Source organism: Taurulus bubalis, assembly GCF_910589615.1.
Source record: "Taurulus bubalis genome assembly, chromosome: 2".
In the NCBI taxonomy this organism is placed as follows: Eukaryota; Metazoa; Chordata; class Actinopteri; order Perciformes; family Cottidae; genus Taurulus; species Taurulus bubalis.
The window spans coordinates 5,955,629-5,978,649 of NC_136590.1; the positions used below are offsets into that span (position 1 = coordinate 5,955,629).

At 42.6% G+C, this 23,021-nt stretch overlaps 1 protein-coding gene across 1 annotated transcript; it reads left to right on the plus strand.

The window, feature by feature from the left end:
* Nucleotides 1-1,271: 1,271 nt before the first annotated feature.
* Nucleotides 1,272-22,655, plus strand: arhgap27 (Rho GTPase activating protein 27; the record flags this gene model as incomplete). The annotated part of the gene is made up of 18 exons (XM_079237252.1): nucleotides 1,272-2,069; nucleotides 12,380-12,832; nucleotides 14,324-14,563; nucleotides 14,681-14,761; nucleotides 14,942-15,064; nucleotides 16,204-16,290; nucleotides 16,416-16,478; nucleotides 17,428-17,495; nucleotides 17,656-17,743; nucleotides 18,099-18,200; nucleotides 18,408-18,506; nucleotides 19,257-19,368; nucleotides 19,510-19,644; nucleotides 20,451-20,549; nucleotides 20,637-20,714; nucleotides 20,832-20,963; nucleotides 21,126-21,231; nucleotides 21,380-22,655. The coding sequence occupies 18 exons, from the start codon at nucleotides 1,272-1,274 to the stop codon at nucleotides 21,555-21,557; spliced, it is 3,042 nt and encodes a 1,013-aa protein (XP_079093378.1). The 3' UTR covers nucleotides 21,558-22,655.
* Between the last annotated feature and the right edge of the window lie 366 nt (nucleotides 22,656-23,021).

The window sequence follows — 23,021 nt, forward strand, 5'->3', positions numbered from 1 at the left end:
AATAATAGAGCTTAGTAAAGACTTTTTCATCATCTTGCTTTTTATTTCCTGTATTTTATTCTTTTTGTATTATTCAAGGATGTTTACAATGCACATATGTTGTTTTATCACATATAAGTTCACTCACACTTGTTTAAAATTCTATTGTAATGTTAAGATTTAATACTATGGCGACAACAAAGACACAAAATTGCACCTTTTGCATTAGACATGCTGCTGACGCAACATCCTGCTGTTTTTGTATTATTATTTGTGCTGTTCAGGAGGCAACGCAGAGCTGTAAATACTGACTTATTCATGGTTAAATAAAATAAAGCCCGAGATGAGACAAACTGAGATTGCCAGGTGACGTCGCACCGAGGTTTGGTGCAGACTTCCTGTTTTGTGGCCGAGCAGTTTCTCAGTCCGATGCTCTAGTCTGTGAGTTTACATTTAAGCTCAGGTCGTCGTGCAGCAAATGGAAGCAGCTTCCTGTCTATTCCCGTGCACTGAAATAGGGGCGTTTACCTCTGCGAGGGCTTTTGATCATCTTGGCTCCAAACTGCATTGCAAGGGCCCGAGGTGTCAGGAGGGGCCCCTGAGTCAATCAGACAAAAACAAACGACTACTGTAGACACTTGAGGTTTCCACTCTTTATATTTGCACTTTGTCCTGCTTTGTACTGCAACTGCTATGCAGCAATTTCCCACGGGATACACAGAGTTCTATCTGATCTCGTCAAATAGACGCGAGATTGCGCCAAGAGAGTTGCAAAAGGACTACAAACTGACCACAGAGACCCAGAACAACCACCAAGCTGTCCAACACAACTATATTAAGATGCAAAATGACAACAAAGAAACCCCAAACTACCTAAAGGAGAACTAAATGACCACAAAGTGACCCAAGAATAAAGAAATTACCACAAATAGACAGAATAAAACTACTATGAAATGCAAAAAGATCATAAAATGAGGGAGACTACAAAGACACACACAAAAAAAACATATTTTATGTTTTAGGGGCCTTTTGCGTGTCCGTGCTCGGGGCCCGTTGTCTCATAAACAGCCAAAGGGACGACAAGGTTCAAAGAGGCGACATAGTGGAAGTGTGGGACAGTGAACTGTGAGCCACTGACTGACATTTAAAACAACCACTTTTTGTTTGTTTTTAAAGCCACACCAATTTCCCATTTCCTCTATTTGCAGCTCCAAGATGTTCACGCTGTGTCCACGGTAACGCAAAGAACACACACACACACACACACACACACACACACGTGCACCGGGAGCATGGAGCTGGTGCAGGTGCTGCATGAATTCGAGTACACGGCGAAGGACGGTCGCCTCGTCTCCATCAAGGCCGGTGAACGCTACATCCTGGTCTCCCAAACGAATGAGCACTGGTGGCACGTCCGCAAAGACCAGCACACCAGGCCCTTCTATGTCCCTGCACAATATGTGAAGGCGGACTCCCCTGGTCCTGGTGAGCCGGATCCACCGGAGTGTGTGAAGAACAGTAAACCAGAGGACGTGGCTGTCGTGACCCCACGTGGAGAGACAACAGTGATCCGTGCGTCTGCTCTGGGCGCTTCGAGAGACACTTACCGGTTCTCCACTTTTGGTTTCTGTGAGAACGCACCAGATGTGAAGCCCTGTGAGACTCTGGAGGACGGACAAACCACCAGCAGCAGCAGCAGCAGCAGCAGCTTTGCACACAACCCGGATCATATACAGACACACAATTCGACAGAGGGCTTCTCATTATCGTCTGGATGTCTGAATGCTGACGGCCTCCCACTGTACGCGACCGCTCATCCTGGGCCAAAGGTCAAAGACGGAAGGAGGCGGTCTGAAAGCTCACCGCAGGATGAGAGAGTCGAACAGACACAAAATTTTCTTCTCGATGAGGATATGGACTTCCCTTCGCCCCCTAGTTCTCCCATATATGACATCATACCAGAGCTCAACATCCCAGAATGTTCTGAGCTGCCTGGTCCCGTTGCTTCAGACGACACGTTAATGGATGAGCAGCAGACTTCAAATCAAAATGCAGAAGCTACTTCTCCCACAGATGGAGATCCCAATGAAGTAAGACTTTCATTTTCCATATTACTGTTTTCATTCATTCTTCATTCTGTGACAATTAGTGTCACTGTGGTTTTGCAGCCAGCAGGTGGCGCAGTTTCTTCGTGTCAAACGGTAGAGTACAGTGTGAAGAAGTTTTATTGTTATACAACTTTTAATTAATAGATTCAAAGTGCTTTTTCGACAACAAAAACATTGTATGTCGATGTGAAAACATATTTCTACATTATGTGTTTGCTTCAGTATTCATAAGTATTTAGGACATCACTGATACCGCCAGTTGTTTTTAGGAGTCACCTTATCAGTTACCTGGAGGTCCCCTGAGTGTCAAGAGGTTTCCGTTGACTGTAGTATAAATAGACCTGCATTTAACAAGAGAAGAAAGGAGGGAAAACACAACATAAAATAGTGGATTTTGTTCAGATTTTCTCTCTCTACATTTTTCCATATATTTTATGTTATTTTAAGGGGTCGTATGACAAAGAGGTCAGGGGCCGCTGCCCTTTGTTGATGGACACAGTGCTGCAGCATAGTTCAGATTTCAGTCCACCTAAAATGAATAATATCTTAATAATTGCACTTTCTGAATCCTGATTCCTACTTTCTTTTGATTATCTGCATTCATCAATCTGGTGACGGTGTTTATTCTGTTTAAACATCTGCAAGGTTCTGTAAGTGGTTGGACATTTTGACAACTGAGAAGAATGCGTGTCACGTGTTATATTTAAATGTAAAACTCGTTCACTCAACAAAAATAGCAGAGTTATTAGCAACATAACAACAACGTATTTAAAAGATAAGTACTCATCATAATCACAAGTGCATTTAAATGTGGTGATTCGTCAAAGTGGAGCTAATTGTAACTACTCTACATAGTTCTATATATACATGTTATCCATATATATATATATATATATATATATATAAATATATATATATATATATATATATATATGTATATGTATATATATATATATATATATATATATATATATATATATATATATATATATATATATATATAAACAGTAACGTTGGCACTTTTCAACAGACTATTACGTGTACAATCCCCTTTAACTACAGCACTCGAGTAAATCGGCTCGCTTACTTTCCACCAATAGTTAGATTTAATCAGATTTTAGAGACCGAATCACTTGTTGATTTCCCCACGTTTCCTCTCTCTCTCTCTCTCTCTCTCTCTCTCTCTCTCTCTCTCTCTCTCTCTCTCTCTCTCTCTCTCTCTCTCTCTCTCTCAGTGACGGTCCAGACTTTAGGAATGAGGCATTGGTTGAGTTCACAGCATCCGCGCCAGCTCATCAGCATATGAATGGCCGGCCGTCCCCTTCATGCCATGAAAAGAGGTGCTGAATACCTCAAGTTAGGGCAGCTGATTCGGTTTTGGTCAGCGGAAGTCTCCGGAAGTTGTGCATCCTTTACATTTATCACTGAACGAGGAGGGTTTGTTCTGCAGGAGGGGTTTGGTTCTGCAGGAGGGTTTGTTCTGCAGGAGGGGTTTGGTTCTGCAGGAGGGTTTGGGTCTGCAGGAGGGTTTGTTCTGCAGGAGGGGTTTGGTTCTGCAGGAGGGTTTGGGTCTGCAGGAGGGTTTGGTTCTGCAGGAGGGTTTGGGTCTGCAGGAGGGTTTGGGTCTGCAGGAGGGTTTGGTTCTGCAGGAGGGTTTGTTCTGCAGGAGGGTTTGGGTCTGCAGGAGGGTTTGGGTCTGCAGGAGGGTTTGTTCTGCAGGAGGGTTTGTTCTGCAGGAGGGTTTGGTTCTGCAGGACTGTTGGTTCTGCAGACTTTTAGTGGCTGGTGAAAAGCCGCACAGTCAGTGATGTAATCACTCGAGAACAGGTTGCAAACAGGTAGTGTCAGGGCCCGGGTGGCTTCCTCTTCCGAGGGAAAGAAAAGAAGGAGTTAATCTGAAAGCTGGCGGAGCCACTCCCCAAACCTGCAGCTGCCACCTGGTTTCCCCCGAGCGGCACCGGACGACCGATCCCCGGGGAATAGCGACTCAGCGCGCCGTCGGGACGCGACGAGACCCACGCGAATGTAAAGCTCGTCTCTCCTGGATGTAGTTTGTGAAATGCACACATTTAAAAAATACAACTAAAAACAACAACAACAACTTTTGTTTCGGGTAAGTTTCACTGCCATTGTTGTGTTTGCACCTGTTGCAAGGTTACAGGATACGAGTGAGTTAACGAGCGAGTCATGTGTGTGTGTGTGTGTGTGTGTGTGTGTGTGTGTGTGTGTGTGTGTGTGTGTGTGTGTGTGTGTGTGTGTGTGTGTGTGTGTGTGTGTGTGTGTGTGTGTGTGTGTCTCTCTCTCTCTCTGTGTGTTTGTGTGTGTGTGTGTGTGTATATGTCACTTTTGAGCCACAATGACTGCAGTCTCTCCCAGTCCACCCAGTGACTATGTGCCATCATACCAGCACAGTGGTGTTTGTTTGCATCACTTTTAACACATTTAAACCTTTTTTTTTTAGAACTCGTTATAGTTGGTGCGTTTCTATTACAGCGTGAATGAATGGGGACGTGCCAGGACCCCTCAAGTGCAGTAACTCTCTCTCTCCCCTCCACAATGGAGGGCCATCTCCATGGTGATGAGAGGAGGAGGAGGAGGAGGGGGGGGTCTGGCCTGACTCCCCAACAAGCAGGAGCTTTTAGAGCTTTTAGTGCCAGCCCTGCCATGCAGTTGGCTTGTGTGTGTGTGCGCATGTGTAATGTGCAGAACTTGCAATTAGCCCCAAATGTAGGTCACTTAATATCAAGGGCATGTCGGCTGGTTCTCTGGTCTCTGAGGGGAATGTTAAGTTTGGTAAGTGGGAGGACGAATCCAGTTGGGATTGGGAATCCGAAGTTCGGTTAAAGCGCGCTTCGGTGCATAGTCAGGCCTGGTTTTGTTCCATGGTGACGCTCTTCCTCTTTACATTACGTACAGGCTGTTTATGGTAGCAGTGTGGCATGGATCTCTCCTCAGCTCCATGAAGAATACTGATGAGTGTCTGATCAATCACTCAAACGTTTAGATAATTTAACTCCAGCTTTGCCGAGAGAGCAAGAGTGCTTTTGTGAACGTCAAGAAACTGCCCCAACAGGTCGTGTGAGCGTGTCGTCAGTTCAGATGCCTGCTAGAAGGAACACAAGTGTTCATCAAAATGCAAACAGGTGTAGCTCTCGCTGCCAGTCTTTCATGTTGTATGAAAATAGAAAAATATTGCATACCAATACAGCTGATACGATATGTTTTAGTTTAGTTTAATCGTGTGCAAGCTGGACACTGAGATGTAATTTATGACTTCCGTCTGTTGGAATTAGTAGATTTCTATCAACTTGGAAAACAGGTTGACTTTTTTTTTTAATCTTTCAACAGACTGAATATTGTCACCCAGATGACTTGAATATCCTTTGACGATATTGTAAATGCCTTCAGAACAGCCGGTGTTACACCCCAACTGGTTTTCAAACCTACTGGTTTCCCTACGCGTGCGTGCGTTGTCTTCACTTCCCAGCTGCAGCGGTTTTCTGTCTGGTCACCAGATTCGTCACACATTCACAAACATATTGCTGGGGATCTTCAAGCCACATTTCATCTCCATTGCAGCGATCGTGATTGTATAAGTGAGCGCTGCATCACAACCACGTATGAAGAAATACCTTAAAGAACATATATTTATAAAAAACAGATATTAAAACACTGTGGTGGAACTCCACAAATATATTGTTGCCGATTCTGGAGTCAGCTATACTTTTGCAAGATGATGCTGCTGCTCATCTTGCTTCCTTCAGCACTCGTAATAAAGTTCCCCATCAAGGGATTACATTGACAGCTTTTTAAATGACATTTAAAAACTTGGTTAGGAAAAGATATATATGTTGAGCCACCGTCTTTAAGTATGTTTTCATTTTGCTCGACAGGGATCGAATCCAGGTCGTTGCGATCTTTTTATAAATATATGTTCTTTAATGTATTTCTTCATACGTGGTTGTGATGCAGCGCTCACTTATACAATCACGATCGCTGCAATGGAGATGAAATGTGGCTTGAAAATCTCCAGCAATATGTTTGTGAATGTGTGACGAATCTGGTGACCAGACAGAAAACCGCTGCAGCTGGGAAGTGAAGACAACGCACGCACGCGTAGGGAAACCAGTAGGTTTGAAAACCAGTTGGGGTGTAACACCGGTCGTGTTGCTGAACGAGCTTTCGTAGACAGCCGGGTGTTTATTTCTCAGAAAAACAAATGCTCAGCTCTTTGAGTCAGATGTGCACGAGAGGCACAAACTCAGGCAGGCGTAAAGAGTATGTTTCAGATAGGTTTCATAAACAATACGATTATTGTTGAGTGCAGTGATTGTGAAGGAGTGCTCTCACCCAGCATGCATTGCTTGTCCTTCTATGTCCTCTTGAGACATTCTCTGAGACAAGTTGTCATATTGATCCACAAAGTAATGCGAGGGTGCAGCTCGTCTCGGTTCGGAGTTGCGTGAGTTATACGCACGGGAATGTCTTAGTTCTTTTTGCAATTATAGTTCGTAAGTTGTTGTTGTTGCTGCAGTAAACGAGAAGCTTCTCAGAGGCATAAGCTCCCGGCCGAAGTCCTGAATCCTTCAGCTTTTCGTTTGTTTGCATGCAGACTTTAGATACTTGCAACTGCAACTAAATGTCAAGGTGGCACCCTTTTGCAAAAGAGTGGGAGCCACAGTTGCAACAACTGGTACTTTATATTTCCCCTTCTACTCAGAAAACCCTTCACCCACAGAGCAAGAGAGAAATCCTGTGAGGAATAAGCAACATCGGCCGGTTTTGCACGTCTGCATGCAAACCCGGCCTGAAGTGCAAAGATGCGATAAGAACGTGATAAGCTGCTTTTTTTGGGAGTTATCCTGGATTCTGGGCCATGAGGAGTGTGATGTAAGAGGAGGCGGAGCCAGATGGATTCAATGGCTCAACTGTGTGCTTTGTGGCGTGATTTGGGCCCCAAATTGGCGCTCCATTGTTTGATTGGATGAGCGCTAATGTGGTTAAGCAATCACGCAGATTGCTGCTTCATGCATTGCTGAGGGAGAGAGCGTTGTCTGCCCTGCGTATAGGGACGGGAATCATGCTCCGACAACATCTTCCAAGGTCCAAAAGCAGGGCTACGACAGAGCCATTTGCATCTTGCAATTAAAACTAAATGATTAGAAACAGAGAAAAATCAGACATTTTTTTTCAAGGTTTTTCCGTGGCACATTTTAATGGCAAACTATAATCTGTCCAGGCACTTAAAATAGAATTATCTCCTTTTATACTATTATTATGCTCAATTATAGGTCCACACTTGTATTTTGTAGTTTTCTCCTAGAACTCTCTCTCCTCTTTTTATTTCTCAGACTGTCTGTCTGAATGTACATGTCAGTCGGGTCTAGGTTTGCATCCTGTCAGCTGATGTCATTCAAACACAGACAGGGACACATTTTTTTTTTTGTGGTCTCAATGGTTATGGCAAACTTCAGGAAATCCTGTGTGTGTTTCTAGATGGGGTCGAGCGCTTCGATATGAACTATGATAATACAATATTTACAATATGGGAACTTTAACGTGAAACGTTTTCCAGGAAGTATTGATTCCCCACAGCCGTGACACACACTGGAACTTCGAAAGCAATCGACGAGCACAGATGTAGCGGTATATGAACACACAAGTTACCCACAAAGCCTCAGGCCTAATTTGCGATCTACCCTGTCACCGCCCGCTGTCCTCAGACTTGCTCGTGTTGCACCGTGGAGAAGGAAGTGATGATCGCCCAACAATTGGCCCTGAAACCAGACTTCCTGTTTCAAGCCTCGTGGACTCAAGACGCAGTCTCATCAGAACAGCCGGCCAAATGCGGCTCTCCCATAACATTGTGGGAAATAATTACTTCCCTTATTCACCCAGTTGTTGAATGAGTGGCCTACTGTAGCGTGAAGAGTCAAATACTGTACACGGAAGAGGACATGTAGATAAAAACAAAGTCGTTTTTTGTGTGTTTTCTTGCTCTGTAACATTCGCTTTTGACTATAACTCTAAATTAACTTTAAAAAACACGTAGTTTCCATGCAGACATTTCCTTTTTCATCAGGCAGGAAGTAGGTTGCAGTGACCGGCCTAGTTTCTGTTGCTCTCTCTATCTCACCCTCTTCTGCGTCTTGTTTTCATTGTCTCTTTCTGCTTTTGGCTCCACAGACAGTTGCCCTCTACCCCCCTTTACCCTGTGCACAGGAATTCATGCATGTGAACACACACACACACATCTCACCCAGTCATCACACAGTCCCCTTCCTGCTGCTATTGTAACAGAGCTCACAGTTCTCCTTTCTATCTGGGCTGCAACTGTCACAGCTGCTGCGAGAGGAGGACGCGCTCATGAATGTGCGTTGCGCGTCTCTCTCCCATCACAACGTCGACGCGTTCGAGCCTCTCCAGTTCACTTCGGATGCATGGCTCCTGTTAGATAGAAAGACATCAACATGGTGGACATGTACTCCAGGGTTTGGTCAAGCCACGGGGCCAAGCGGGGCCTGACTCTGCCGGTGGTTCCTCAGGTAGGCGATCACCTCTATTTTTATTGCTACGTTGTAAATTTTAAGTCGCCGTGGTCAGCGTGCTTTATATGGCGATGTGTTTTGATGACACTTGACGCTTCCTGCTTTGCGTCAGCATGCCAGCCCTGCACTTGTGTCTTTTCCTCTACTGAAGTAAAGCGGTATAAATAGTGAACTTACAGTTGCTGTGTAAAAGCTCAGCCTCTCAATGTTGCTTTTAGATTTTTAGTTTGGATGTTGTTGTGTTTCATGTCTTCCAGTTTCATTTGTTGGCATCTGCCCGTCTGAATTATGTCTGATATTGGGAACAAGATCAACACTCTTTATGGCACACCAGCCAGACCAGAGAAACTATAGTTACTGTATGATGCGTAACATAATTCTGATGTACAGTGCGTCCCTGCCCCAAAACACAAGAGCGACTGAACATTTCAAACCTTTGTGTTTCATGGCGTGCTTTCTGTCATAGCTGTCCATCTACTGATACACTGTAAAGTACTACTAACCAGGGAGAAAGAAGCATTCAGGTCCTTCATTTCAGTAAAAGCACCAATGCATTCGTTTAGAAATACTTCTTTACAAGTAAAGGTCTTGCGTTCAAAATCCTTTGATTTAGATTGAGCAAAATGTACCGTATCAAAAGTAAAAGTACTATAGTAATATTGCAGCTGTGTGTGATGTGTGTATGCAAGACATGACTCAATATGTGAGCAACTTATAAACAAGCTGTTTATGTATCTTGGTGGTTCTGAACCTAGAGGTCTGGCTCCTCATAAGAGTCACGATATGAATCCGAGAGGTCAGGAGATAATTAATGAGAGAAAACCAAAGTTTTTGACATTTCTTTCAATTTTTTTGGACGCTTCTCTAATCGTTGCTTTTGTTTTACGAAATAATGAACGTTGTGCAATTACTTAAATGGAACTAAGACGTTGAGAAGGAAAACATCTTTTGTAAGAACGTTTAGGAGGTTTCATTTTTGAGAGTGCATTGTTTTTTGTTTATGTTTTTGTATGTAAAATCTAGAAAAGCATTAACTACCGCTATCACGTAGAGGTAGTGGAGTAAAAAACCCAATATTTCCTTAATAAAAAGTACCTCAGCGTTGTACTGAAGTCGTGTACCAGAGTAAATGTACATGGACTGATACTGATCTGTGGCCATCCCTTCAAAGTGATGACACTATCACACATCTGCAGCGTTTGTTGATCTGTTTGCACAGTTTTCCTTCCATTGCATGATGGAGGCATTCCAGCGTAGCGGTGTCAGAGATCAATGATGCAGCTCTTTCATTTCCTCCGTCTGCCTCTGTGGAGGCGGGTCGTGTGTTGTGGAATCAATCTGTTTAGGGGTCAGTTGTCTGGCTGTCCGAGTCGATGGCCTCGTGGTCAGATCGGGATCAATGAGGAAGCAAAGTGATAACATCGAATAGACAGATGAAAAACACAGCTGATCGTGGAATCCATAATGTGGAAATGCTATTTATGTTAACTACTATTTTTGCGTTATGGATCATTACATCAGTACTATAATATACTATAATATACATATAACATGTATAATACAACACCATCAAAGGAAGTGCCCATTTCCTGTATGAGTACTTTTTATACTTTGAATGCAGGACATTTGCTTGAAATGGAGTATTTTCTTTTATTGTGTTTTTTTTCTACTATTGGATTTCTATATAAGTATTTTAAATCCTTTACTTATAGCAATCCAAAACCACAATTTAAAAAAATACTCCATTACAAGCAAATGTCCTGCATTCAAAGTACAGAGGTATTATCAGCTAAATATACTTGAAGCATAAAATGTACTCAGACAAGAAATGGTCACTTCCTTTGATTATGTTGTATTATACGTGTTATATGTATATTTATATCTAGACAACATGATTGTTAATACAGTACTGATGTACATGTGCAAATAGCCTTCTACTGTTGTGGTCGGGTTGAGGTGGAGCAAATTGTAACTGCTCTATAGACTGTTTTTGTCTATAATTACTTATCAATTTGTTTAAATATGCACCCGAGACGAGAAAGAATAAGGCAGATTTTTGCAAAAGGATTATGAAGAATGAAACTTTTTTTTTTTAAATTAGATAGGAAGTCATAGAAATGGAGTAGGAGTAGAACGGACATTGAGCTGTTCGCCGTGGTCATGTGACTGGGTCAAAAGTAAATGTCAGTTGTTGTCAGTTGTCACACTAAGACTCAGTTTTGGCCTAATATCACAACACTGTGGCGTTTTCCTTTCTCTGTCTCTTGTTGATGCTCATCACGTAGCATTCAAATCCTCTCTCGCTGCAGGGCGGTGCACATGCTCCACTGCAACACCTCACCTGAGTGAGTCTGTGACTTATCCTAAATCAGGGTTTGTATAGTATTTCGCCCACTACAGCGATTGCAATGGTGACGGTACCCGTTATTATGAATCCCACTGCTCTTCCTGGCAAACCCCGCCCTGTGCAGCAATCAAGCTCGAGGATTGGCCGGTCGTCCACGCTCGGCGAGTTACTGGTGATTTTGTTCTGGTCCTATGCCTAACCCCTAACACCTTAACCCCTAACCCCTAACTACTAACCCCTAACCCTATGCCTTCACCAATAGGCTGCCCTGAGCCTCACTACTTGAGGTCTATGCCCAACTTTAACCAGTCGTCTCCAATAAACTGTCTACACATTACAATATTTGCTTCCTAGTCGAAAGTAGAAACGATAAAAATACTCACGTAAAGTACCTCAAAATGTTTACTTCAATACTTAGTTTCCACCAGTGCCCGTTGGCGTCTTTGACATGCCTCTTCTTTAAATCATTGCACATTTATCAGAGTGATGAACACACACACACACACACACATATACTCTCTCGCTCTCACTCTCACTCTCACTCAGGCCTTGGTAAATATAGACCATGAGGCCAGCTGAGAGACAAGAGGTAGTTAGAGCGTCGCCTGCAGTGGCATCATGAAGGCGTATGAAAAGCTCTGCACGGCAGCAGGGGTGAGAAAGAGTTGCCTCAGGGGAGCCAAGGTGAGAAAAGATCACGTTGTTGTTGTTGTTGTTTTTAACCCTGGCAGTGTACTGGTGACACTTTTCATTGCGTAACACTTTCGGAGTGCCGAGGACAGAGGCAGCCTTTCATCACGCCCGCAGTTTCACTCTTAATTGTCACTCTTTAAACAAATGAGTTGTGATGATGTGCATTTGCATTGCGTGGCAATACCTGAGGATGGCATCCGAGTTTCTTCCGAGCATTCATCGTGGCAATTTTAGTTTGGGCTCACGCTAGTCTGCATTGACTACAGCAGACATGTCCTCTGGACATTTTCACACGGGGGAATTAGACTCCTTTGTGTGGTTGTTTTTGAGAAGGAGATTGAATTAAGTAATCATCATTATTGTGGGAGGCACGCCTCTGTGGCGTGTGTGTGTGTGTGTGTGTGTTTTTTTTGTGTGGTATTTTTGTTTTCAGCTGTGCGCTACTTCCTGTGCTCTGGTGCCCTGTCAGATGTGGAAGGATGACTTTATTCAGAGCGATGCTGTCAGTGAGAGAGGCGGGGCGACAGCTTTAATGTTGGACAGCAAACACTTTTTGCAAGCTTATTTTTGCCGGAAAATGTCTTTACACACACACACACACACTGTTCCCACATTAGCTTCTGTTCTTGTTCTGTAGAAGCACCTGTGCCTGCACTTTCTCTTTCTTCAACTCTAATTCTTAATTTTTTTGGGCCTCTCCACAGGTGGACAATCAGTCAGCCGTCTACGTCAATGTAGCACAACTTCAACTCCAAAGCACCTCCGAGTCTCCCTCCTCGGCTCCCTCGTCCTACTCTCCCTCCTACCTCGACCCAGAGGGATGGGAGGTGCACGTTGACGAAGACAGTGGACAGGAGTACTACTACCACCCGCCCACGGGGCGCACCACCTGGGACAACCCTTTTCTAGATTCCCCCACGGACCTCGAGCCGCCTTGTTCCCCGTCGCCTTCTCAGTCTCCCGCCCTTTCGCCGTCCGCCGCCTCCCCGCCCGCGTGGGCCTCCGACTGGGAGCAGTTGGTGGATGAGACCAGCGGTCGGCCCTACTTCTACAACGCGATGTCTGGGGAGACGTCCTGGGACCCCCCGGGGCATCTGAGCCCGTACCCGCCTCTGATGGAGCCCATGAGCGTGCACAGGTTTCTCGACGACGGGCCGGTAAGGACGGCCTGGCTGCTCTACTTAGAAACTCTCTGTCTCCTGTTTTAGCCTCACCCTGGGGAAAGCTGTAAATGCGGTCTGCTTTTAATGGAATTAAATCCCCTGCACCTACATAGCAGACGGGACTGGTTTTCATTAGGAACGCTCACAGGGCAGAATGTCCCCAGCAGTCGTGCCCATAAGTAAAATCTGTCCTCATTTTGAATTTGTTTTTTTACTATTCCAGAGAGTCAGGAGGATTCAGGAGATATCGTTCAAAAGCTTCACTTTACAGGAACATCTTGAGTACATTATTCAAACAACAGATGGTTTTCAGCTGCTTTTCCTCACAATGCAAGTGACCCCTTTTTCTGCTCCTTATTGGCTTCTGTGAGCTAGAAAGAAGAATACTTTGAGGCCACGGAAATGCTGTGACTTATTCATCAAAGTTGTGGAAAAGTCATTGAGTATCTGGGTCAACGTGGGAAAGCATTCATCTGCCATTATTCTGTGACTTTTAGCAATTTTTAAACCCAAAGACCAGTGTTGGGTCTAGTGATCGCTGCAATGGTTTGATTAAAGGAATAGTTTGACATTTTAGGAAATACACTTAGGTGCTGTCTTGCCAAGACTTAGATGAGAAGATCGACACCACGCTTGTGTCTGTACATTAAATATGCTACGCTTAGCTTAGCACAATGACTGGAAACGGAGGGAAACAGCTAGCCTTGCTCTAGTCTGTACAATAGTTAACACGTGTACCAGCACCTGTAAAGCTCCAAACTCCAAACTAAAAGTTAAGGATTGTTCAACTTTTGACAGACAACAGTATCAACTGACAATCAGGAAACAAGAGTCCTGTGCCATGTTGACCTATTTTACAAAAGGTTTCTACACATGAAACCACCTCCTAACCATAAAAAATGTTTAATTGTTTTAAAAGCCGGGCTAGCTGTTAAACACCCATTTATAGCCTTTGTGCTAAGCTAAGCTAAACGGACAAATGTTACACAATCTTCTCATCTAAGAAAAGATAATATAAGATATTATCCCATGGGAGATTCTTGTGCCAGATATTGATCAAAGATTACAACAGAAGAATAAGAAAAAAGCAATAAAGTAAGAATACAAATGTATAGAATATATATTAAATGTATAAAAAGTAATATTGTAAAATCAAAAAAAAAGTAAAGTAAGATACACTTCGTAAACTAAAATAGAAAAAGTAAATAGAACAACATGAGAATAAAAACAAGAGAAAAATATATAGTGTATGATAAGTAATAAAACTAACTAAGAAGAACAAAAACATGTTTGAGTACAAAACATTACATTTTTTCTGTTTTATTATCATATCTTTGCCTTTTTTGTGAAATACTGCACAGTTTGCTCGCTTCAGGACTCCAAAAAACTATTAAGGTCAAACAAAGAGAACACCACTCATTGGTTAATCTGCACAAAACTCATAGATGCATATATTTTCAATAAACGCTGCGTTTCCATCCACAGCCTCCTCTACCTGAGGAGGACTACCCGCCAGGTGAATACCCGGCTGCTGATCCACCAGAGGGATACGAGGATGTCTTTGCCACGGGCCCCCCCGCCCTCTCTAAAGAGTACAGCCTCGATCATGTGAGCCGGACCGTCATCCCGCGGGCCAGCCTGGACCGCAGCACCCCGCCTGGCTGGAACCTCAACGTGGACCCCAAGGGGACCTGGGTGTTCACCAGTGAGCACTCACCTGATCAGGTAGCTGCATGGACTCACTGACGGTTCCAGGACCGACATTAAGAGATGTTTCCGTGCTGTTTGACACTTTGAAGAGTTTGAATTATGTCTAACAAAGAACTCTTTATTGTGTTCCAGTGGATCAAGTCTGTGGATGATCGAGGGCAGACCTACTACTATCTGAGAGACGGCTCCAGGTCTCAGTGGACCCTCCCCGAGGTAAAAGAGCCCTCGCTTGCACGAGAAACAGTTTGTTCACGACGCGCAGTGGAAGTATAGCTGCCGAGTGCACAACGTTTTAAAATGTACTCGTGTCTGAAAGTCAAACAGGTCCCTCAGGATTTTCAAATGCTTTCACGATGACTATACTGTCATGCGTTTTTTTTGGATTCCCTTCAGGTCCCCGTAGCTGCCGGTCAGTTCAGGATGGAGAATGGCGTCGAGGCCGACAACATGTCAGTCATGAAAAACTGGAGGCACACCATGGCACCCAGACAGCCCGGCTCGGCCCAGGATGACGGGGTACGCGCGTTCATACTTTCACACACTCGGGCCTGCAGGTACACGCGCAGGCCGCATCGCACATCCAGGGCGTGTCCGCCGGCAGAGACGGAAAGCTTTAGTCAGCCAGAAAAGGCGAGGGCACTCCCAGGTTTTTAAACCCATATTTAGCAAGGCAAATCGACGTGTGCTCTCGTATTTACAGCAACAGCTCGAGGACAGAGCTGCGGAGGGAGGGGAGGGCGGAGGAAGGGGAGGGCTGCAATCGTACGCAAACCTTTGTGAGTTGCTGGATTCAAATGCCGGGTTCCTCCTACTAAGCAGTCAGGGTTACAACACCTTGCTCAAGGGCACAAAAGAAGGGTAGGGCTGGTTTCTGTGATCTGATCCCGTAATTATGATTATAGATGTGTCTCCTAGTTGTGGTTGAATTTGGCACACACGCAAGGTGGGAATACACAGTAACTGGCCTAAAGTATACGGAAACCGGAGAATTCCCAACAAATGTGATTGTTGGTCAAGTCATTAAAAAACAATGGGCACTAATCTGCTCATGTAACAACCTCCACTCTTCCGGGAATGCTTCCTGCACGGTTTTATAACCTGGCGGCAGAGATTTTCTTCCATTCAGCCACTAGAGTACGCAGTACGGGCACTTTTACATTTGAATATTTTACTTTTTCTTGCCCTTCTCACAAGCTGACGGTACTTTTTCTTCCTGATCCATAGCAGGTTCTTTGGGTAATTCATATTAAATGTCACATCGGGGAAGGGGAGGTGAGAACGCGGGGGCCGTGGTCTATGAAAATGCCCTTTTTCTAAAAATATATTCTTGAAATGTACGTCATAGCACATTTTTATTTTACATTTGTGAACAAATATAATTAATGAAACATTATTTAAAAGTGATCTGAATCTGCTCTTTTGATTTACAGAATACGGTTTTACAGGGCAAAACATTTCCTGAAGACAAATATGTTTAAATAATAAAAAATATATTTAACTACAGAAAGCTTTCTCTTTTAAGCTCATTGGGTGTTATCTCCCATAACAATGGTCCAAAAACAATGTGAAATTGCATAGTTTTAAGTAAAAAAAAATTTCAAAGAAATGTAAATCTGGTGGTCATTCCAAACTAAATCGTACTCTGCTGTTTCTAGAGGTTCGTACCGACTCACAGGAGGAACACGTCCGACTACAGCAGCGACAGCTCCAGCACAGGAAACTCTCCAGAGACGCAGCACAACGTGAGTGGAATCTGTCCATCTCCAGAATACTTTAAGGCCGAGAAAGTACTTGTTCAGCGACTAACACGTATTCAGCACTGCGAGCGTCCTCGTGTCTGAACGGTGTTCTGTCTCTCTCTCTGAAGGCTTTTGGGTTTAGACCCTGGAGAAACCCCTATTATCTGACCGCCAGGTGGCTGCGCTATAATGTGGGTTGTTAGTTTGGGCGCTCACCTGAGCTCCACTCATAGATAGCAGCGTCTATCTATGTGGGGCGAGAGGTGTGACTTTTAAGTTTGTTTCATTCCCTGCATCAAAGTGCTTGGATTCCCTCTGCTGGGATGCATGTTTTCAACCACACTGGCCACCTGATAAACCTGCTGTTTATATGCATGTATTCACCTGTATTCAGGTCTTTTAAATGTACAACCAAAGTACGTCTGTATGTACAGTATGTATGGACGGAGTCACAAAGTTCTTTACAGTCAAAGCAGGCAGAAACAAATAAATCAAACGTAAAACATAAATACACTAGGGGAACATGAAATACCACATGCTTCAGAAATGCATGTCTGAACAGGATGTTGCTCGCCGTAGAGGAATAAAAATGTACGTTGGCTGTGCATTTCACATTTCTAAGTCATAAATCTGCAGTAAAGCGTAATGATGGATTAGCTTCTGCGGTTCCTGAACACAGCAGGATGTGAAATCAAATCATAACAGTACAAAAAAGTCAAAGTATTCCAAGGTGGAGTAACGCTTTGGTTTTGGTGTTTCATGGAATTTGTTGACAATAACCAAAATATTGAATCACACGAGTCCGATCCTTTCAGCATAGACGAAATAGACTAAATCATATCTTGATTTCTATATATTGAAGTCTTTCTCTGTCACAATTCATCAAACAATCGGAATAGCCTTCACTTCCTGTTGGGAAAACCCCCCCTGTGACTCTAACCATAGATGGATGAGGATATTTCTGCATATAAGGAATTCATCATTGTGAACGCTGAACGCTGCATGCATGCATATTTGCATGGCTCTGCTGATCCAGAACTGTGTCTCATGTCAACACAGAGCTCGATTTTTTTTCCACATGATCTTAACTAAACATTACAAACAGCTCATGAAGAATTCAAATGTTGTGACCTTTTCCAGGTGCAGAACCTGGAGAAAGCCGGGATCCTCAACAAAACAAAAGTGTGTGAGAACGGCAAGAAAGTACGGTAAGCGAAAACCTCCCTTTTAGAGGACTCTCTCACGTTTCAGTTTTTTGGACTGTGGGTGTGTTTGGAGTCATGTGTCCACACACACACACACACACACACACACAGCTCTCTGTAGCGTTGTTCGTGTGTTTGTGACGTTATTCCCCCCCATCTGAAGGAAAAACTGGGCCCAGACGTGGACGGTTCTCCACGGAGGAGTGCTGACGTTCCACAAAGACCCAAAGTCTGCAGCACTGGGGGCCTTGGTACGACCTACACTTAAATATTAATAACAGACGCACTGGTGTGATTGCATGTGGGGGGGAAAGTGCGTTAATAAGAAGATCCGACACCTGAACACTGCATTCTGTTATGCTTGTGTAGACAGAAGCTGCTTTTTTTTATTCCCCTTCACTTCGGTATCATGTTTAACGCCTAAGACAGCCATTGAAACGTTACACTGTGCCGTCACCTTCACGGGGAGTGACAGCGCAGAGGAATTCCTCAGGGACAGTCACCGCTTTTGTGTGAAAGCAGCTCGTTTCTTTGGAATGCAGAGCCGCCAGTTTGGCGAACAGCTGTATTTATTTAATTTATTTTTGTTGTGTGCTCTCCACGCAGCACAAGACCAATCAGATCGTTCCGGAGGTCACTGTGGACCTGCGAGGAGCGTCGATTGGCAGGGCGTCAAAGGACAAGTCCAGCAAGAAGAATGTTTTAGAGGTGTGTTTGTTTGTTGACATGCAGTGTGTGTCACGAGCAAATGACACACGTGCTTGCATTTTTTTTTAAGCCCTATTGTTTTTTTTATGCCTCTCATCTTAACATTTGACATAAATACATGAGATCATGTTTTAGTTAAGTGGGAATTATCTTCATGTGATTTGTGATTCATTATTGTTTCCCAATATCTCGATATCTCTCCTCCAGTTAAAAGGGAAGAACGGTGTGGAGTTTTTGATACAGTACGATACAGAAAGCATCATCACCGACTGGCACAAAGTCTTAATGGACACCATACGACAACTGGTAAGTCTGGCCAAATTATACACATTGAACTGCAAAAATATAGTATGTATTTCTATCTCACTGTTACTGCTGAGACATCACAGGGAATAGGCTTTATTGCTTTAGAGAAAGTGGAGGTTTCATCATAGTGCCTGAAGAATGAAAAAAATAAAAATAAATAAACATTTGTATTTATTTGGAAATATCTTTAACGAACTGGTAGCTGTTTTTATTGTAAGAAAAATACAGTTTAAGGACTGATTTACATTTTTATTTGTTTTACCTTTTATCAATTATTTCGGCCCATAATAGATTAAAAATCTATTGTCCAAAAGAAATAAAAGTTTTACAAACAAAAGCACAAAAAAGGACTTTAAATGAAAACGGCAAAGAATTTAAAGCAGCATAAAATATTCTACGTAAAAGAGTCAAGTAACAGACTTAAAATGCAAATTACATCATCAATGAATTAGCACGAACAAGTGACCCTGTTTTTAAAATATGACATGCTTATAAAATAATCTATTTTTAAAGTGTCCCTGTAAAAAAAAAAAAAAAAAAAGCGCCTTAATAAGAAAAAATGTCCCAATGTTTCATTCTACAATGGTATTCCAGAAAAAGAGGAGAGTGTGGTCAAGCTGCTGAATTCAGTTTAAAGAAAAGGTGACAGGTTGGACTGCGGTCACTGTGCAGTCGACCGTGAGCGAGCGGTCTGACTGATGGACTCGCTGTGTGTGTGTGTGTGTGTGTGTGTGTGTGTGTGCTCATCAGGAGTACCTGGAGCATCACTCGGAGGAGGACGACGGGGACATTTATGAAAAGATCCCCAACACGGAGCGAGATGACAAGGTTTCAGGCGGCAGCAACCATGTCAAGCGAAGACGTAAGTAAAAAAACATAAATAATCTATTTCCTTGTTTACCTCCGGCATGAATGACGTCATCGTTTTCACCCAGTCAGACCTCATTGAGGGCGACGATTATTTAAAAGTCTAACATGGTGTTTTTGGGGTGTTCTTTTTTAGCCTCCAGGCAGAGTGTCACACACTCGTCCAGCTCTGCAGGAGACTCGGACCAGAAGCGGGTTCGGACCAAGCTGATGAAGTTCCTCATGAAGCGGCCCACGCTGCAGTCCGTGAAGGAGAAGGGCTACATCCGAGGTAATCTCAGTCACGTGACACAACAGTAGGTCTCGTCGGGCTGATTTGAATAGAAGCTGATGGAAAAGTGAGTTTGTATATGTTTGTAGTTGTTTGTATATGTAAACAATCTGTTTTGTATTTCATATCAGTTTGCGTCTTTATCAGGAGCTGCCACACGGACATGAAGGAAATATAACGTGAAGAAATACATGTAAAAACACGAATCATAATGAGACATCAAACATGCAATACGGACCACAGTAACATAAGATACAAGTTTGAACTCTGCAGGAAACAACAGAGAAATACATCGAGGCAGTTTATGATGTATTAGAACTAAAAGCTGCAAATTATTTGACTCACCGTCACACACTATTCCCTTTAACAAAGACTGATTCACACATTTATATAGAAGTAGTGCATTATTAATGCTATGAGCATGATAACACATTGTGTATACTTTATTCTTTAATCAGATTTGGATCCAATTGGAATGTACTTATTTATTTAGTTCTCGTTTTCCTTTATTGTACGATACATATTTATTATTTGTATTGCACTAGATTAAACACATGCTGTATTCTGTCATCTATACTTGTATAGACAATATTTGACACATAATCTGTAGTTACATGTTGAACTGAGTTATGTATGATTATATAGCCACAACAGCTGCATTTTATGTTAATATTTTCTTCTATTTCTGTTATTTATTTATATTTTCCCAACATAAGTCTCTATTTATGTCTTCGGTGGAGTTATAGTACTGATTTTACTACAACTGTTACTGCTACTAATACTAATACTGTTCTTCCTGCCTGTAGAGAATGTGTTCGGTTGCCATCTGGCCACACTGTGCGCTCAAGAGAAGACCACAGTTCCTAGTTTTGTGGAGAAATGTATCAAAGCAGTGGAAAAGAGAGGTAATACACCACGCTCGAGTCCCCGCCTGAATCATGTTGACGTGTTTTCGTTTGAAGACGTTGACTTACTGATGTGTTGATTTGCAGGTTTAGACATCGATGGACTCTACAGAGTGAGCGGGAACCTCGCCGTCATCCAGAAACTTCGCTTCAAGGCCGATCACGGTAATAAATCTTACAACAAGTTTAATTCAGGCGGTGACTCCGGGCGCGGGGGGAAGACTGACGTCAGCGCCCCCTGCTGTGCGTTAACGGGCTGTGCACCTGTTCTGTTTAAAACAGAGGAGCTGGACCTCGAGGACGGCCAGTGGGAGGACGTTCACGTCATCACCGGAGCGCTCAAGTTGTTTTTCCGAGAGCTTCCCGAGCCGCTTTACCCATTCAGCCACTTCAATGACTTCATCACAGCCATCAGTAAGCCGACGTTTGAATCCATGAATCTAAACACACTATATTTGTGTATTCAGTCCCAATACAGACGATATTTAAATAAACATGAATGACGTTAATGGGGGATTGGTTGATGCTCATTATAGCTAATCAATAACTTTTGTCCTGTTTTTTTTTTTTTTTTAGGGAATCCTGATTACAAAGCAAAAGTGTCTCACATGTGCGAGCTGGTCAAATCACTTCCTCATTCAAATCATGATACCATGAAACTCCTTTTTGGGCATTTACGAAGGTATATATATTTTTTTTTAATTATTTGATCCTTTACCTGTTTCCATCAATCAGTTTGAGCACTTACAACGATACATGAAGGTTGATGTAAGAATGTTATAGAACTGACCACAAAAAGGAAAATGATCCTCTATTCTCTTCTCTCACAGGGTCATTCAATATGGAGAGGACAATCGCATGACGGTGCAGAATGTGGCGATCGTGTTCGGCCCGACTCTGCTGCGGCCGGAGATGGAGGCGTCCAACATCGCCATGCACATGGTCTTTCAGAACCAGATCGTGGAGCTCACCCTGAACGAATACGACCGCTTCTTCTTCTCCAGCTAAAAGCCGCCACAAGCCTCCCGCGCAGAACCCCGGGCCGACGTCTAAATGTGCTCAATGCTCAAAGTGCTAGATTTACCTTCCTCGAGTTCATGTAAACGGCTTCATTGCAACATCCGAAATGAAACTCCTCTTGTAAAAAAAGTTAAAGGGCTCTTCAAGTTTTCTTCGCTCAGAATATTTGAGGTTTAACCACGTACAAATGAGATGAAAAGAATCTTCAAATGATCTTTGCTGAGAGTATTTGAAGCACGTCTAACCACTGTTTTGTCCAGATTTAGTCCATAAGAGGCTGACACCGTTAGATCCATCTTTGGCAGTATTGTATGATTGAGCCACACGGGTGGAGATAACTCAGAGCTATCGGGCGTGTTGCTTGGGTTGAAGGAGTGCATCAGATTGCTCGAGCTGTCTTAATCTCAAATTACTTCCTGGAGATTGTAATTGTTTATTTTGGCTGGTTAAAATCGTGGTGAAGAAAAGTAATTTTTCCTGGACGGATGCATTGATGCTCAATGATTGCTACCATCTTTATTTTAGAAATTGGAATGACATTTAAATATTGTTTTGAATTTAAAAATTACGGTATATCACGTATGGCAGTAACTGATATTGTATTCTAATATTGTGTACATTTTACCCATGAATTTTAATGTAATATAGAAATGTATAAAAATAAATATTAAAACCAACATCTCGCTGTGAAATAGATGATGACGTAGAATACTTGTGCAACCGATAGATTATTTTCCACTGAATAAAATGCCATTTTTCTGTATAATAACACCATAGAAATATAAACTAATGATACATTTTTTTGACAGTAAAATCAGTCTGAACATGAAACATTAAGGTGGATTCTAGAACAGAAGGATGACCTGTAAATAGAAATAGAAGGCATATTCATGCTGAATGTTGTTGAAATTGCACAAGTTATTCCATAATAAAAAATAACTTTGTAAAAAAAGTACAGCTGTTTATTTATTCTTGACTAAAGGTTCGTGAAATTATATCTCTAAATGAACAACATAAAAATGGAAGAAATCCACCCTACATTTACAAAATGTACTGAAATAAACACAAATAAAAGTGCTCTTGCAGAATTGACCCGTTTAGAGTGTTTTGTGTTTTTTTATTGTTTCACCATTACCGATGCCTTAATATCAATGCAGCATCTGGGTTTTGCAGCTTGGTTGACCTGAAACCATTTTAAACTCGTTTGTACACATTTTGGTAGTCATTTTTGTGTTAGCCAAAGTACAGCTCCATAAAATGGCATTCATATGTTTACTATTTTTCACAGTTTACTGGCCTGTTTAGTACTTTATTTATTCTATGTGCTCCGCTAAATACACTTAATCTGAACATATTTACACACACTTATATTTGTTAATTTATAATAATAAATAATAAATAAATAATAAATAAACGCATTTTAATTATATTAAAATGCGTTTATTTATTATG